Source organism: Morone saxatilis, unplaced genomic scaffold (assembly GCF_004916995.1).
Source record: "Morone saxatilis isolate NCDOM2014 unplaced genomic scaffold, NCSU_SB_2.0 Contig20, whole genome shotgun sequence".
NCBI classification, from domain to species: Eukaryota; Metazoa; Chordata; class Actinopteri; family Moronidae; genus Morone; species Morone saxatilis.
This window is the reverse complement of record NW_023339763.1, coordinates 8,332,905-8,351,858: the sequence shown is the minus strand read 5'-3', so window position 1 is coordinate 8,351,858 and position 18,954 is coordinate 8,332,905. Positions and strand designations below refer to the sequence as shown.

The window sequence follows — 18,954 nt, the reverse complement described above, 5'->3', positions numbered from 1 at the left end:
ATATATATATAATACATTTTTTTAGAAAATGAAAAATGTCCATCATAATTTTAAACTGAAAATTACCTTCGTTTGATTGTTGTAAACTAACATTCCCAAACAAAAGGTATATATAATGCGAGAAAGTTGCAATCTAAAATTTCACAAGCTTGGACGAACATGTATTTCTTGATATTACTCACTGAATAATCAAATAATTTTCTCTATTCTTCAACAAGGTCACAGTTGTGTGTGTGCATGTGTTGAAAGGATCTTGGGGGACACTGTGTGTTTAACTCTTACTGGTAGAGAATGGAATGATCCTGCGTAGGGTCTTTCTGCCCATCTCCGACTGCGGCAAATTTATCCAAGCAATCCATCGGACACACAGGTTAATTAAAACTTATTAGCACACAAAGCACTTACACTCCACATACATTATATATATATATAAAATATGAAAAATAATAATGAAAGTAACTAGTAGTAGCAGTCCTATTTTATGATAACACAATGGCAAAATATGCACATAACAATAATAACCTTGAACTCATGGGTTATCACTTTAATCACTCTGTATTTCGTGTCTTTGTCTCATTCCTGCTCCCTCTGACTTCTCCATCAGAAACATTTTGCCCACATTGGGTTAAAATGTGGACAACAGTGACTCAGTGATAGACTGAGAAGCATAATATTTTGCACACAAAAGAACCAACCAGAACAATCTGCTGCAACTATAATTGGCCATAACCTCACTGTATATGTGAACCAAGAAAGAATATGTTTCCCCATACACTTAAACATTAAGTCAGCTGATGTCTAAGCATATAGTCCATAGACATTAAACAATTATTTAGATTAGTGTTTAAGCCTTTGGGTGAAAAATTAAACATTTGCCATTTTGACATTAAAAGCTAAAATTTAAATGGTTGTGTAACTTTCATTTTGAGCTCTTTTCTTGTCCTTACTGAATCATCAACTTGTGTAAAACCTGACTGGCCAAAATTATGCTTTTCTTCTTTTTAGTTGTCTGTTTAGTTTTCCATTACTTTCCTAAAAGTGGCAATGAAGTTTATTTGGAATAAGGGCTTTGGGCGTGATTAACAAACTTTTGAAATAGTTACAGATTTAGATCCTGCTGAAAGTAATCCTTTATGAGAGGTTGAAAGAATGCCTCACCCAAAGACCCCACCCACATCCCCCCTATCAGGCTTGGGACGGGTAGGGGATAGGATTTTTTTTTTGTGGCCTTGCAGGTCTGGAACTCATTGAGAGAATACACGCACAAAAAAACACACACTCTCAGACTTTTTGATGAACTCTGAGTAGGAGGAGGGAAAGGGGGAGAGATAGAAAAACACTGCTTCTCATACTATCCCCCAAATCTCACAATTTTACCCTGAAATTCCAAATTTTCTCAAAAAATTGTGTCTGCTTCCATAAAGGATCTTTGCTTTCTCTCTTCCTGTCTTGAAGTACTGAGTGCTGGTAGAGGCTTTGACTGCTCATGTTTTCTGTGGAAGAAAATGTCCACTGAAATGCCACAGAAGAAGGCACTAATTCCCCAGATGCTCCTCTAAAGCTGCTAAAACACCAAGGTTTAAAACTGAGTGGACTGTACGTGGCATTCACTACTGTGGAACTGTTTACTTCTGTGGTGCAATGTTGCAGAAAAACATTATTTATGCTCAGTGTCTGCATAAATTGAGGTTTAAGAGAATGACCATTACTAGTCCCAGATCCCAGATCAGGTTGTAAACCTCTAGATAGATTCCAAGCTAACGTTTGGCCTATTTGCAGAAGAATTTTCCTGACTTCACTTACTGAGCAGAAGTCTGGACTGTGGGCTGAGACCGACCTAACAAGGCACGGAAGTGGTTTTCCCTTCTCGGTTTGATTTGTTCAAGGCCCCAAGCTGTTTTTACTCGTTTGGTATCTCCACATCAGCAAAGTGGCTTGTCTGCTTGTGTCCACAGTGCTGAATTTCTGCTGCCTGTTTTTTGCCAGGTGTACACACTAAAAGTTGACTGTAGCATTTTGTCCACCTTTAACTCTAAGAGGAACTTGGCCATTTAAAACCAATCCTTAATCTGTTTTTTTTTAATTCTGGAGGTCAACTGTTTTGTTATCTCATTTGCAGAGTATCTGTAGGCCATCTGTCGTCTAAATACCTCTCACAGTGCTAAATTCCTTTGACAGGTTTATACATGACATTTAGAAAAAAGTGATTAATTTGATCCGTTCACTCAAGAGCCCTGAGCAATGCTCTTAAAGGCAATGTCAGCAGGTCAGTCCTCAAAAAACAGCTAGTAGGCTCATGACCAGTTTAAAGTTGGGGTTGTTAACTACGAGTCAAAACCCAAGATGGAATATGGCTATGTTTCTTTAGTGCCCCTGCATAATAAAAGAGGTGATATTATTTCATGAAGTTGGATCCCAGGTGTAGAATATGAATGTGTTAGTTGGGTTGACTTTTTTTCCCCTTTTCTTCTTAATGATAGATAGTGCATACTTCAGCTGGGGAGCTCTCTGCCTGCCACAGTAGGAGGCACAGTATGTTGGATAGGTCAAATATGTTTCTCTGGATCTGGATAACGCATTCCCCTGTCGGCTGTCAATGAAGTTTAGAAAAACACAAAGTAACTGAACTGTTACAATAACCTTGTTGCTTATGACTCATGCATATCACGTTCATCTCTTGTCTGCAGGGGAAGGCAATCACTGCTCTTGTCTACTTGAATGCGGTGCACCAGCTGACTTGTCTTTTACGGTGGCTGATGCAGTCGTATCTGCCCTTAGTCAGCATCTCACCTAAGAACACAGTAATTACAACACACACAGAGCTCATTCTTTCACACTTTAACTTAGGAGCTTCACACATGCCCCGCTGCAGCGTTGTGTAGCCTTTTCGAGCAAGTCATTTGAGACAGGTCCAAATTACATCTTTAAGTCTTGTAGTAGCAAGTCTCAAGTCATTAAAAACAAGTCCAAGTCAAGTCTCATGTCTTGTCTTGTATAATTTGTGACTTGAGACTTGCTGATAAACTTACTTGGATTCGTCTTGAATGATTTGAGTTAACTTGAGACTTAATAGTGTAAGTCCAAGTCAAGTCTCAAGTCTTTTAATAGTAGTCTCAAGTAATGTAAAAGCAAGTTTCAACTTATTTAAGTCCACGTCGAGAGAGTGTCTGGTCAGTGTCGAGTCATTCTAGAAAAGTCCAAATCAAGCCAAAAGTTGAGCAAAGTGTTTCAGATCTCTGTAGGCCAACCATACAATTAAAAGATTTAGATCAAAATTCAAGTCTCAATTCAAGTCTTTAGGTTGTCGTGTATCAGAGCAGTCAAGTCCAAAACATTTCAAGTCCTCAATATTTTGTGAGTTGAGTCTGACTAGAATTCATGTTCATGTTCAAGTCTACAGCTTTGGTGTTGTGTAAAGGTTTACCTACTCAAAATCCCTCTGAAGAGCCAAAACAGGGTGAAAAAACAGAAGGAATCCATGTGCGGTGAGCCCAGTGATTAAGAAGTGAGGGCTGAGAACAGCTTTCTGTGTGTGAGGTGTGTAACAACCACCCTCTCTGTGTTCCCATCTCTATCTGTCTCTTCTTTCCCTCTACCTCCTTCACTCTCTTCAGGAAACAAAAGTTGTTTGATACCCTTGGTCAATGCTGGCTCTGAGACTTGCCATAAAGTCTACTCTGCCTTGGCCCTGACTCCAAGGCAGCAGTTTTCCTTCCCTCCCTCCTCCCTCCCCAAACAAGCCCTTTTCTCTGGCTGCACCCATGAGTTGCCTTGCATACAGAGTGGGCAGTGTTGAGTCAGTGCTTCTTTCCTGACCCCTGAGAGCTTTGGAAAACCGTCAAGAAAGCTTTCTGTTTGAAAGGCATGCAGGGGTTGACTTTCAGATCTCTTTAAATTCCGTAAGCTGTCCAGACTGTGTCCTTGTGGCTACTCTGGCAAGATGTTACCAGCACCTTGGAGATTTGGAACGTCTTCTCTCATTCGTCATCTAGTTAATCTTCTTTTTAATAGTCTCCCTTATCTAGTACTGTACTGTTCTCCTCGGCACAAACATGGAGGGAAATTAGACTTGTCAGACCATGCACACTTTTTACATTTCCTATGTTCATTCCTCTTTGATGTAATTCTGTACAATATGTGAAATAGTCAAGAACACATTAGTCTATGCTAGCAGCTCTGGGGAGGCTGTCATGCTCATTGAACCAAATTGTTAAATGGATAAGTTAAGGTCAATTGTTGGTTTTTGACCCGTAGTACGAGTGTAAAAGTGTAAAAAATGGTGATGGTGTCAAGTTAAAGGTTTTTGGTAACTCATACCATGTTGTGAGCAGTCCATCCAGTAATTGTTGACATTTCACTATGAACCAAAAATTTCAATCTGCTGATGGTTCTAGATGAAAAGGGTCACTAAGTCATTACGGTCTGGGAACCAGAAATGTCCGAGTCAAATTTTGTGCCAATCCATCAAGTAGATGTTGGTGTTCATCCTCTGAAGACCTGGAATATCTCTACCAAATCTTATGTGAATCCATCTAATAGTTGTCAACACATTCCACTCAAACTCAAAATTATTGTTCGAGATGAAGTCAGGGAATCACTGAAGTTCGTAGGATTCATCCTTTCGGGAACCATGAATGTCTGCACAATGTCCATTCTATAGTTGTTGAGATATTTGGCATGGCTAACAAAAATAGTAGAACAAAATCCACAAGAACAGGAGCTACAGGAACAACCATTAGTTTGAAGATCTGACTATTCTCACAAAAATGACCTGTCTATTCATAATAATAGCTCAGATGAGCAGCCAGCTATAGTATTTTCTTGATGTGATATGAATCTTCAAACCACCCAGGTTATTTATATTATGGTATGATACACTCTCTTACGGTATATTTATTCACTATAAAGTCTATGAATATGATTTTCTGTGCTCTTTCCTGAGTCAGCTAGTAGCCTGCTGTCATAGTTGGATAGAGTACAGAGGTGAAGTATTTTGGAAGTGGGGTTTTGTTGATTGCGGTAATTATGTAAAATGTATGAGATCTGAGCTCTTTTGAGGAAGTTGCCATGCACCTCTTTACACATTCTCTTTTTTTTCTTGGTTTAGTCTTTCCCTTCATGTATCTTTATTTGCTTTAGTCCTGGTTCACAAGACGAGCAGTAACTCATGTGCATAAATAGTCATAATCAGACACTGATGAACACAGCCATCATCAAAACGTCAGTCATTCACCCACACAAACAAAACAAACATTTGTGGTTTTAGCTATATGGGTTAAGGAAGCACAATAGTCATTTTTAGTAACATGGTGAAGCGGTGGCGCTGTAGGGGGGGCTGACTGCTCAGTGCTGATCTCGTTAGAGATAGATTCATGTTTCAGCAAGTCTGCTTTAGATACTCTCTAAACAAATACCATAACCCCTTGATGGAGGTGATGCAGTAACTTCTCAAAACATGTCCTTTTTGGTGTTCAGGATCTTGTTACACCCTTGACTTCCTGGCCAGTTTATATGTTTGCATTAGAGCTGTCTCAGTGAATTCATTAGAAAACGTCAGCAGCTATAACGAGGAGAAAATAAATAGTGGCTCTAAAATATCCTGCATACCGTTAAGTTAGAAGTGTGTTTTCAGAGACCCATTTGTAGCCATTTCTTGTTATTGTTATGGCGACCCAGCTCGTCTGAGCCTGTGGTTATTTGTGCCTGGAGATAAGAGCAGTGGAGTAGCATTTAAGCTGTCAAGCAGACATAATTTGCTTTCCCCAAATCATTTATTCATGACTTGGAAAGGCCAGCTATTCACCTAGCTCCTTACCCACCTCATTGTGCTGTCAGAGTTATTGATGACGTGACTGTATTGTGTCTGCATGCTAATTCACTAACCATGTTTTGTAATATCCACTGTGTCCTCATTGTCCTTCAGTGGACCCTTAACTTTTTAAAGTTGCTATGGACAAAAGCATCATCCAAATGAAACATTAATTCAGTGTTTTTCTTATTTGGCAATATTGCTTTTATGTATGTAACAGACAAATACATGCAAATTATAAATAGTAATGATAAAAATATGTTTGCTTACTGTACCATTGCCGGTGATCGATAATCCTTAGGTTACATTTCTTTGAAGATTGGAATTGGGCATCATAGACATGTACATCTACTGTATATGTTTGTGTTGATTGATTGAAGTTTCTGACTTCTAAGTCTGTTTTTCCTCTTTTTATTAAAGGGAAGATCCTGTTTAGGAGGAGCCATATCAGGGATGTGGCCATGAAAAGGCTAAGGCCCATCAACGAGTACTGCAGGGTGAGTATATTGACCAATAATAAATAATAACTAATACCCTGGAAAACTGTGAAGGTCATATGTTTGCAGTTCATGAAAGCTAAAATGAATATATAAAATTTGCCAGCGCAAGGACTAAAATCAAGGTAGAAAGTACAGGGGTCTGGGGAAAAGAAAAACAAGTATCCCACCCACGTTGTATTAACTTAGTCATGAACAGGAAAATGGAAAATAATCTTTTCATGCCCCCTGTGTATATATGAGCAACACAAGTCGCTCATTCTTTCAGCACATTCAGGATTACCTGACCATCTGATTTCAAGAGAACTGGTTTATGTTTGAATAATGTGTTTTGTGACACAGTTACTGTATTTGCTAAAAATTCAAACACATGGTTGAATTAATTAAAGTTAAGTTCATAGTCACACTGCACAATTTGCATAACAACAAGATTTATAGCATTACATTGTTCCAAGAACAGCTGTCTGAATACTGCCATTGTCCTTGCCTTTTAAATTGCCAGTGTTTGGTTTGTGCCATGCTAAACCCCCCTGGAGCAAGCCTTCGTGACAGCAAGCATCAACCCTGCTGAGGTGTTCTAAAAGCTCCCCAGGTGCTCTGTAGATGACTGTGACCTCTCTGCTAAAGGAGACAAACTAAAGGAGAATTTCTCTCCGGGGATCGATAGTGTATGAGCAAAAATCTGTTTCTGTGTAGCTAAATGCGAAGAATATGTCATTCTACCTCCCAAATGTACAGTAAACCCCCACGATCCCTGTGGTCAAGAGAATTTATAAATGGACTTTATGCTGTGAAATTGCTGTCAGTGACAGAAGAAAAACAGGATGGACTTTGGTAGAGGGTAGAAGTGTGTTGTAATGTGTTAGTGGTGTCTGTTTTACCATTTAAAATACTGCAGTTCTTTCCACCAGTAAAAACAGAGATGATATAAAACCTACGCGTTATCCAGCTCATTACATGGCTTTTTACCGAAGAGATTAATCACTTGGCCTCAAGAAAGGGGGGGGAAAATGCTGTTAAAAAAACCTGTACATTCTCAGGCTCCAGTGTAGCAGAACTGCAGCCATAAAACTGCCAATAGCTAGCAACTAATTGCTACAATTTGACAGAAATGTAACCACAGCAACCTCAATAAAGACATTGTGATTGATGTTCAGCTTCTTAGCAACAAGACACAGTTTTGTGCCCTTGGAGTAAATTGTTTTAAAATTTCCATTTTTTCTAATTTAGCTTACCAACTGTTTATCAGCAGTAACCAATGAGTGAGTCTGTTTTGCAACCAGGGGTCATTGCTTTTTATGATCAAGACATCTCCAAATGGATATCTTTGCCACAAAGTCACATGATTTAGGTGTATAACAGGGAGGAAGAGCTGTTGTTGGGTCTGCTGTTCTGGTGGTAACTATTTGCACAGAGTTGCGCCGAAGGCAGAGGGCTCGGTGGTGCTGAGCTTGCTCTAGTCAGCACATCCACAGCCCATAGGTTATGTTTTTGTTAAATTTTACTCGCTTGCCGTAGGGCCTCTAAACCATAAGCACCTCCTTCAGTCTGACTATGAGAGAGGAAATTTGATGATGTTTTTACAAGTTACTGACTTCTGCCTTACTCATGCCTTGGTGTATTTTCAACTGTATTATTTTATCACATCTCCGTAAAGTGTCTCATGAAACCACCACTGCACAAATAAGTTTCTGATATGGTGTTGATGAGCCTTTTGTCACTCCTCTCTGAATAAAATAACAATTCACAAGGCCTCAGAGTGAAGAGAAAGGTTTTATGTATGATAAACAATGCTGAGGACTGCTGGGGACTATACAGCTCTACTTCACCAAGTATCGTCTGGGGTTAAAGGAATGTACAGCTGGGGTAGGCAACATCTTTAACCACTTATGTGAAAAATAAGAGTTTGGGGGAGGAATGGGTAGAGTTGTTGGTTCGTGTCTATGGGTGTGGATGTTTATGGGAATAGCTGAGCCACACTAGTGGCTGACTGCTGCAATCAAGGTTGTTGTTGCTAATGTCTAAAATCCTATAACAGATTTACCTGTTGAGGATTGTTTTGAGGATTCCAACTAAATGTTATTGATATTTTCACATCATGATTTTGCTGAAGAAAAAAGAATCGGATTCATGAATTTTACCTGGTGAACTTCCACCACTATTATTAGCATTATGTGGAGTGGAAATTAATAGAATCCTTTTGCACTGCTTTTAAATTTGAGCAATGGAAAGACACAACTTGCTAGTCAGTGAGCTAAATGTTAGCATAAACAGTGTCTGTCACAAAGTTCAGCCCTACGATGGCATCATGGAAGGTCAGATCTTAGAATGCAGTGTTGTCAGTGCATTCTGGGTATTGAAATAACTACTGAAACAAATATGAATTTGACTGTAAGCAAAAAAAAAAAAAGCCTTTTCATCCACCCCCACATGCAGTCAAGTTGACAAGGTGAAACTTCATGTTTTTCTTCGAGAAGAGCTGATTCAGCCCTTCTGTTGCACAGCTGAGGCTTTAACCTGACTCATATGGAATTTCCCCAGTTGTAAAGTCTTATGTTTTTATTCAAGTCAGGACACAGTTGGGAAGGAAAGAAAGAACATGGAACCAGGGATTGTTTGCATAAACCAAGTGTAAGACTGCTGAGCTAGGAGGACTGAAAAGGTCACACAGTTTGATGCACATCAAAGAGCCTATTTAGGTATTAAAGCAACTTCCACCTGACCTTCATTAATACATATTCAAAAGATGTGTTTGTAAGTGAAAGCATAACATTTTGCATTGATAATACCTCAAAATGTTCTTTTATTCTGAGGCCTTTTTGGATAGCAAATGCTCACAGGAAACACATGTGCACACACTCAAGCATACACCAGCACAGGCAGAGGCAGAGGCACAAGCACACACAATTACCTTAATGCTGCCTGCTGTAAAGAACACCCATAAAGTCCATTTGCTGTAATGTACCCCGAGCCTCCCTCCCGTCTCCTCCCTGGGGAGAATTGTAATGAGTGGACGGGCCACAGGCTGACACGAGCAGAGGAATAAATCCAAGGAGACGATAGCCAGTTCAGGATGGACTATGACCTCAGGCATAGTGCAGCTTTCTGCACTGCTGGACTAGATACTGGGAGGGGGGGTCCTCTGGAGGTCACTAGTTAAAACTCTTAAATCAGCTACTTGGCTTGAGTGTCTCAAGATGTGGATTAAGCTACTGTAAAAAGGAGATGATTCCAAGGTCATGTTGATGCACAATAATCTAGCAATATTATATGAACCATGAATTGACAAACATGTAAGTGGGCACACATGCACACTCCGTATGACTTTGCGGCTGATTGAAAACTCTAGTAATACTTTGTTCATGGCAGTAGTCCCACTCCTTTCCTTCGGCACAAGCTGCTGGCATGAACTGATGGTCATAAGAATGACAAGGCAAATGTGGCACATGGGACAAGGGCACCTTGGTTGGTCTTTGGCTTCTGTTCCATATCCATCAGCCCTGACGTTATATCAGTGTGTGTCAGAGAGTGCGAGAGGTAGACAGAGACTCTGCCCCCTTAAAGGACTGAGCTGAAACACTTAGGAGTATTAAAATCAGAGGTAGAGGCCAGCAGAGGAAGCTTGATGGATAGCATTGAGCATTGCTTGCCAGCAAAAAGAGAAGGAGTGGCTTAGTTCCCTTAGCTGTAAGAGAGATAGTCACTATTGGGTCGTTGGCAACAGTTATTCTGTCTTCTAGTTTGGGGCATCAAGCTGTTGAGGTGATTATCTGTTTCACTGCTTGCCCTTCAGTGAATTGGTTGAAAGAGTATGAGAAGCAGATAAAACAGACTCAGGAGAGAACAAAAAGAAGGGCCAGACACAGAGAGCGATAACATGACTGGCAGTGAGAGAGAGAGAGAGAGAGAGAGAGAGAGAGAAAACACCAATGAAGACAAAGATAAATGTGGATGTTTGTCTTTCATCTCCAGCCGTGTTGTCAGGATTCATCTCTCTGTTGCTAGTGATCCTCCACAGAGACATAAGATTAGGGAGGAAGGTAGGCGAGACAGATCAATGAGCTGAGCACTGGACCAGCAAGGAAAACGGAACCAGCTGCTGTGATTGAAAAGCACTGCAAACAGAGAAAATTACTTATTTTACTTATTGATGTGCTTTTAATTCTCATAATTTTTCTCTTCATACTGAAATTGAACACCAGCAGTGACTATACCAATCAATATTACAAACTAGAAATAATGTTAGAAACTAGAGGGCACAGAGGCTGCACGATACTCAAAAAGTGTTATTTTAATACAATTTAAAGTAAAGGAAAGAAGGAAAGTGTTAACTCTATAACTTCCATGTCTGTGTGGGAAGATTGTACACAGGTAATTGACAGGAAGCATACATTTATTTGTTTGAAAAATTCTGACGAATGAACATCAGACAAAACAAGTTGCCCACGAGTCTGAGAATTCCCTTTAATGTAATAATTGTCTGTGCTTGGAGACCAGACACGCAATGAACACTATATTTAACCTCTGGTTAACTTCTGCGTGTAACAAGATGATTGTACTGTACAGTGTGTACGATTACCTAAGTTTCCTGCTGTCTTTTGTGTCTGCAGGCCCTCATTCAGCTGCCAGTCTACATCTCCCAGTGTGAGGAGGTCAGAGTGTTTTTTGAGACTAGACCTGAAGACCTTAACCCACCCAAGGAGTAAGTACCACACATGTACACAAACTCGCACGCACATCTCCTTAACTGTTAAAGGCTCGCATACAATGGCAAACACTTATCATTGTTCCACTGACTCATGTCGTGTCACGTCCTGCCACATTTTCCCCCAACCTGCCAGGAATTAGCATTCATTATACCCTCTAATGGATACAATTTCTTACTGTTTTTTCAAGCTGAAACACACGTAATGGATCCTTTTTAAATGCTGAGTTAGCGCTTAAGCATGTAGTTGCAGATCAGTTCAGCCAACATGGCTCCAGACTGCTGAGGCTGCTCTGAAGGTGTGCAGACCTGCTCTGTCTCTTTTAAATCTCACTCAACAGATTAGCGTCATACCCAGCAGTGACAGTTACAGTGTGCCAAAACTAAGACATCATCGAGCAATGAAGGCCAGCGTCCAGCACACACAAGCACGTGTTGACACACACATAATTTCACACAGGACTCAGTTACAGATGTGTTGTTATTAAAGCAAACAGCACCTTCAGGGCAGTAGAGGTTACGGATGGCTGGTTTCATAGAGACCATAATATGAGGCTCACATTTTGACCCTGGAGAAGGTTTTTACACCAACAGCTGTCAGCTGACTTATTCGTTTTAACCTCTCTGTCATCACATACTGATGTGTGGCACTGGGCGTTGAGAAGTTACCACAGTCGGCAGGAAATTCAGTTATTAAGTCCTGCGATATATGCAGGGAGTGCATGCAGGGCGTGCATGCAGGGCCGGCAGTAAGCCAGCACATAGAGAGTGGGTTTTTCAATTTTGAAGACTTATAAAATCTGGGTCATAGAAGTGAGATCCCTTAAAGGACCAGTGAGTAGGATTTATAAGACTCACAACCCAGTCTCTAAACACTTTGCTTAATACAGTGGGAGGGCTTTGTTCCAGCTTTTGTTGCTAAAACTGGGTGGAAACCAAAAAAGACCTGTATTGCAGAACCAATGCTAAGTCTTTAGGCATATGCTGAAATCATGTGCTTATAAACCATATAAACGTGGCTTGGGACAAAAAAAAATGCTCTCTCTGTGTTACAAAGTGATATGCTTTATCTCCAGTTTGTTTTTTTATTGAGGAAAATGGGGGTAGAGCATTGTTTTTAGGTAAGGTGTGTGGTAGTACATTTGTTAGCAGCTGTTCTCGCCGGCATTCAAGCAACTACTTTGCATTTAAAAATTCCAAGATGATCGGTAGGCACTTTAGTGGCATCTAGTGACAAACGTAGAGATTGTAACCAACTGAATACCGCTCAAATTAGTGAAAAGTGTGTAGGAGAAACTAAGGAGGCCACGAAACTTGTGCAGACACGCGAAAAGCCTTATCTAGAGCCAGTGAGTTTTTGTCTGATCTGGGTTACTGTAGAAACATGGTGGTTCAAGATGGTTGACTCAATAAAAGAGGACCCCCTCCCTCTATAGATAAAAATGGCTTATTCTAAGGTAATTAAAGTACAATTTATGAAAAATATACTCCATTTCTGCCAATAAATCATCCTAAATATTGCACACTGCACCTTTAAAACAAACTTAATAGTATACTACTGTACTGCACTAATAGTTTCAACCTAACGTAACTGTTCACTACAGGATAAATTATTGCACGCCATCATTTTGTACTACTGTTAGCAAAATGTTAGAATATGTATTACTGTTTTCTGAGCTGTCCCCTGTTGCATCAGTATCTACTTTATGTACTTTGCACTGTGCGTTCCATTCACCATATGCTGCTATTTTCAAATATACATAATTTGTCTTTTTTAACTCGTCAGTTATTATAATGGCTTTAAGAAAGATATGTTCTCTAGCACAGCTTAGTTCAGGCAGCCACAGTACTGCACCTGCCTAGTGCCGGTGTGAATTTGTCTTTTTCATGTAACAATTGCCCCCCCGAGTCCCCTTGACATTTAATCTCAGTAAAACTGTTGAGCAAGTGGAACTGCAAAATGTTGCTCCAATTTTGGATTTATTCTAAGTACTGGAGCTACTGGTGTATTTGTGATTTTCTGTGACAGTCTTTGCAGTCTCTGTTCTTTTCAGCCCTTCCTTCACTGTGAAACAGGGACAGCAGGCATTTGCTGTCTGCCACAGTGTTTTGATGCCACAGTGAGAATATTAAAACTCTGCACATTGTGGCTTTAGATTTATTTAGAAACGGTTTATTTTAAAGTTTAGCTAATAACATTATATAATGTAATTATTACAGCATTTTGTTTAATGCTACACAATATTTACATTCATATTGTTAGTATTCAGCCAGTGTCTACCAGGAGTGACTTACACTGAGTGAGCAGCTGGGGGTTCTTGCTCAAGGACAATTAATAGGCCACATTGCTGTTACTGTTATGAGACGGGTACTTGCACCAGCCTGCCATATTGTATAATGTGGATGGATTTAATGTCAGTTTGAAGTGCACTGTCTGTTGCAGGCAGGTGGTTCACTGAGTTTGCTGTATTGCTCAGGCCTGTGATAACAGATCAGAAATCATCAATCAGAATTTTGTGAATGTGTCACTTGCAGCGAAGCGTCTCTTGTCCCAATGTTTTTACTAGTGTTATAAGCATAAAAACCTTTAACTTTCCCACAGAAAGAAACTTCATATCTGTGTGTAATCTATACACAATATATGTATACACACACACATTTTGTCTTCTGTCCTCCCTCAGAGGAGGTTGCCAAGGACACATACCTCCTTACTCCTCATGCAAAACCCCAAGCATGTGTTGGGAGAGGCAGGAAAGAGACGGAGCATTTACTCAAGGCAGATGAATATAGGAAAGACCTTGGTTTGTCTTTATTGAAATTGGATTACTGCTTTCTGCTAGTGCAGCCTGTTGTTTGGCTGACTGACAACAGGGCTGGTGTACAGACACAGCAGCCGCTGTGGGAGAAGATTTATCATGGCCTATAAATCTACTACACTGAGAGGGACATCTTAGACTTTCTCCTTAAGAGCAGCAAAGTAAGAGGAGAGGAAAAGGAATACTTGAATGTAAAAAGGAAGTAGACAATCATAGAACCAGAAAGAGGGTTGAGAAGTGACGTAGAATGTAGAAAAGAGGAAGTGTTGGGGGCAAGGAAAGGAAAATAGAAAGTAACAGAGATCATAGGGGAAGAAAATGGAACTACATGGTGAATCAAGATGTAATAAGAGCTGGATAGAAACGGAGCTCATATAGGGCTAGGACAGAATGCGATGAAGGGATGGGTTGAGGTGAAATAAGGAAGGGTGGGGATAGAGGGAGAGAGAGCTTATGAGAGGAGGGATTTAAACAATAATGTGTGAGTTAGGCATGGAATAATATGAACATTTCGTGGCACAGTTATCCTGGCTAATTGAATCACAAAGAGACCTCAAATATGCACCTATGTATAGTATTTCCACACATCTAGTTTAACTTTTTGTGGGGAATACAATGGGAGAACCAAGCCTTAAGCCATGGTGACATGCTTATGCTTTTTGAATGACTGCAAAGATGTGGGCTCCACCATCAGGAAATCAATATAGGACTGTACAACAGCTTTCTCAAGTAACTCATATGTGGATATTCACTATTATCCCGATAATGTAAATTCACTACAATAAACTGTCCTATTGCTAGAATGGTGTAGAACTTAGTAGCTTTTATTTAACAGATCTGAACAATCAGAGCTTAGAGTGAATATATATTAAATATATATAATAATCTCCTGTAGCAGAGGGTAGAAAAACATTGCATCATTTGCCTATTTTTTTTTTTGTGACGGCAAACCTGTTAAATGTGGTCTCCAATTCCCCCATTCATTATGTCAGTGGCGACTACATGACTCAGGCATAACTGCCTGTTGTGAATGTTGTTGTTTCTTCATAACCAGCTTCAGAGCAACATGGAAACTTATAAGTGGGAGGATTCATTTGATTTGATACTCTAAACTAGTTACAGTAAATAATCATATTAAGGATCCAGGTCATTGGCGATGTCTGGTGCATTACGTGACCCTGGTTTCACTTCTGTTCAAAACAAGCAATAAAAAGCATGCACATATTTTGACGCACACGTTCCTGCTCTATAATAATCCAGAGCATTGGTACTGCTTTGGTTGGCCTGGACAGGGATTTCTTTTTATAGTACGTTAATGGGCACACTTGTGGGTAAAGATTTATTGAGACTTAAGCCTCTGCAATTAACAGTTCTGCCGATCGAACAATGCTTTATGTGCCTGAGAGCATTCATGTTGATGCAGGGAAATGAACAAGCGGTAGGTGCCAAGGAAAATGATCAAGGGAGATGAAGGAGTAAGTTAAGTACACATGGAAGATGTGAGATGGAAAAAGGGAAGGCGAAGGAAGGTCATAAAGTGAGAGAGTGATATTTAGATAACAAAGAGGGAGAGGCAGAGGGAGTGAGAGAGTAAAATGCTGAGCATTACCCACCATTGACTTTTCAGGGCATCTGGACATTGAATCAGCCCCTGGCTGCTGCTGTGGAGTGATGGTCTATTTATCTGGCTAATGTCTAAACCAGACACAGCAGATGCTGTATTGAATTTAACATCAGACTAAATTTCAGAGATCAGCTCTTTGGAGGCTCTCTATTCACATCAGCCCGAATCAGAGAAAGAGGCAGAGAGACGATCCTTTTTCTGTGTGTCGGTAGCATATTAAAACAGATAACGATTATGTTGGCAATTATTGTTAATTCTTGCTGGAGTAATCAGTGTAAGTGTTGTGCTGTGGGACCATGACAAATTCAAAAAACGAATGAAACAATTAAGAATCTGACCAAATTAAAGCTATTCAAAGTTTGTTGAAAAAGCGTCATTAATGCCAGTTTGCCACACAAACTTAATAACTGAAAACATCAATTGTAACAGAGATCATACTAGTGACAGCAGTAGTAGTATAATGAAATAAATGCATAAAATAAACCACCAAACCCCTTGGAACACAGTAATTAACTATTTGTTTCTGCAAAGTATAGATTAGAAGATCAGTCACTGAAAGTACTATAATTATTTTTCAAATTTTAATACATTTTTTGAGATTATGTGAATTATTATAGATATTGATAATGCTATTTGTTGGTCAGGGATATATTACTAGCTCAGATTGTCTCCAGTAGTAATGTGATGATGTCCTCTCTTTAACAGGGAACCCATTGGAAAGAAGAAATCAGGTAAGACAATTGTATTTGTTTGAATTGAAAATGGGCTGATGGCCTTGGCTATGGTGTGTTATTTTGTCTTTTGAAGAAAAAAAATAAGTGCAGGAGAAATACAATCAGGTACTTTTGTTGTTTTTTCTGCCTTTATGGGCCTCCATTTTTATGACTTCCTTTATTATAGAAGTCTTCTATACTTGATCTGTAGTATATAATATGGCTATATCTCCATCTAGTGGTCACAGAGTTTTTCACAGGTAAAAGAAAAAATGGATTCCCCCAGCTCAAATGTTCTTGTTTCGTTAACAAAGACATATGCAGTCTGTACTCAAATGTTTCAGTTGTTTTCCTGGAGTTGACTGTTATGGTACCAGTAACAAAGAAACAACCTTTGTCATTGTTCGACTGCTCAATGTTATATTCTCTCTATCCTCTTCATCTAATATTCTTATGTTGCATCCATGTCATTGTTTTCAGTTTTCTTCTCCATTCATTTTCCTTTCCATCAGGGATTGTGGAGCGAGCGACTACTTTCCTAAAGCGAGGTAGTAAACACTTGGTCGTGCTGTGTGTTTGACCCAGTCGGTTGCTAGTGGCCTGTTCCCCCTCTCCTCCCCTTGGCCTGGGCAGGTGGGATGTGGCTCTGTTGAAGGCTTGGGGCTTGCATAGGTTCCATAAGGGAAGCATACAATATAGTTGGAGGTCTTCAAACCCTGTGTGGTTCATTTCTTGGGTGTAATTTAGGTATGTTGCTTTAAGACAGAGTAGAAAAGATTGATTGATTGCAGAAATAATGTGAGTGTATGTGGTAAGTAATTTGATTTGATTTGAATAGTTAACCTGAGTTTCTTGGATTAGCTTGTTAGTCGAGCTGATCTTACAAGTTCAACCTAGCCTAGAATGAATAAATAATGAATTGATTTATATTTTCCCAAAGTTTTTAACCTCAACCTGATATCAGTTTCCCCTCGACTGCTTCTGAGAAATGTTTCCATAACTAATATGCTAATTTGTGATTGATTGTATAGATTTACTATTGCACTGATTAACTGAAGAAAAGTTGCTAATTAAACCCATTGGCTGCTGCTCACTGAAGGATGTACATAAAAAGATGTGGTATTTTAAGGTGTTTTAATAACCACACAAATATAACTTTACCACATCTGTACATTTCAGATTTTCACATTATATTGAACTCATCTGCTGAGACCTGTTGTCTGCTTGTGTGTTAAGATGAGATGAGATAGACTTTATTGATCCCACACTGGGGAAATTCACTTGTTATGAACACATTTGTTGAAAATGTGTTTATCAGCACCTTCAGTGATCTGCATGCTTTGGTGGATTTTAATGTTCCTTTCACCATCCGTGCAGTTGATGCAAAGGCATACAGATTGTTAAAATTGCAACGTGTCAACTGGAAGGTGTTAATTTAATATATCAGGATTTGTTCTCAACTTTGTAAAGAATATAAGTCAAGAGGAAAAAGCTATAGTGATGTGAGTTTGTGCTACTGGTTGTATTGTGAGCCCTCATGTGTTGACGTAGGTTTTCCTCAGGCTGGCCTGGTGCTAACATTGGTGGTGGGTCTTAGTGGTGCTGGTTTGTTTCTGTGTGGAAGTCACAGCCACGTTGATGATTGACTTAACACTCCATACTTTTTAAATCCCTGCCTTTCACTCCCATTTTTTTAAATCTCCCATTATCAGCTCATTGTTTCCCTCACGCCATCTCTCCAATCACATCCACTACCTCCTCTGCTTCATGTCTGGGTGAATCTCCATACTCTAGATAAGCCTCCTCTCACTTAAACTTTTTAAGCTTTTGTGCAAAATTTAACCTTGGAATTAAAATTGGCATTTCATCGAAAATGACTTGTTCATTTATTATAGCTCCACAGATGCATTTTGGCTGTTTTGTAAAGACCATGCTTAAATTGGATTAGTTAAGTTATTTGAAGGGCCTATAAAATCTGACATTTTAAAAAGGTTATATTCCCTTCAGTCAGTGAGATGCAAGGGATTTTAAAGGCCAATATCTCTTATCTCTGGTGATTCCACATTCATGGACATCCCTTTAATATCACATTAACAAATATTATCACAGATCCTTGGTGGAAAGCAGATGGCAATGATTAGAGGCTTATTTACATTATTGAGACACCCTTAGCTTCCTAACAACAAAGGAGCAGAAAGGAGAAAAGGGCTAAATGAGCCTCTGTTCTGATTTGTTCCTCTCAACAGGAGATTCCACATCAGCAGACCCTCTCCTCCTCGACCAGTATGTGGCAGTAACAGACTATGAGAAGCAGGAGAGCTCTGAGATCAGCCTGCATGTGGGTCAGGTGGTGGAGGTCATTGAGAAAAATGAGTCTGGTAAGTTATATACTGCATTCAGTATTTGCTTTTATTATTTTCTTAAGTTTAGATTGTGCAAAGGTTGCTGGTTTAAATCGGTTATGCATTTCGACAACGAATTACCACAATTACTTACATTTTCTCAAGATATCTTGTATGTCAATGTGTCCATATTCTGCTCATTTAGGGTGGTGGTTTGTGAGCTCAGAAGATGCCCAGGGCTGGGTCCCTGCCACCTGTCTCGAGGCACAGGATGACCCTGATGACTTTACTTTTCCAGGGGAAGAAGGTACAGAAACTTTCCATCTGGGTTATATTGTTTAGATTCAGTACTTCTTCAAGAAAAGGCTTAGAATGTAAAGAAGTCCATTTAGCATTTAATCTCAAACCCACTGTATGTGCAAGTTATTCCTTCCCTTTGAAATAATGA

The 18,954-nt window shown here is 39.6% G+C and overlaps 1 protein-coding gene across 1 annotated transcript in view; it reads left to right on the top strand.

Moving 5' to 3' along the window:
• Nucleotides 1-18,954, top strand: part of sh3pxd2b (SH3 and PX domains 2B) — a gene marked incomplete in the record, with an annotated part of 35,394 nt that overhangs the window by 8,890 nt on the left and 7,550 nt on the right. The window contains 6 exon segments of the mRNA XM_035666125.1: nt 6,230-6,306; nt 10,917-11,008; nt 16,157-16,182; nt 16,677-16,712; nt 18,411-18,542; nt 18,712-18,813. Of these exon segments, the coding sequence (XP_035522018.1) occupies nt 6,230-6,306; nt 10,917-11,008; nt 16,157-16,182; nt 16,677-16,712; nt 18,411-18,542; nt 18,712-18,813 (465 nt within the window).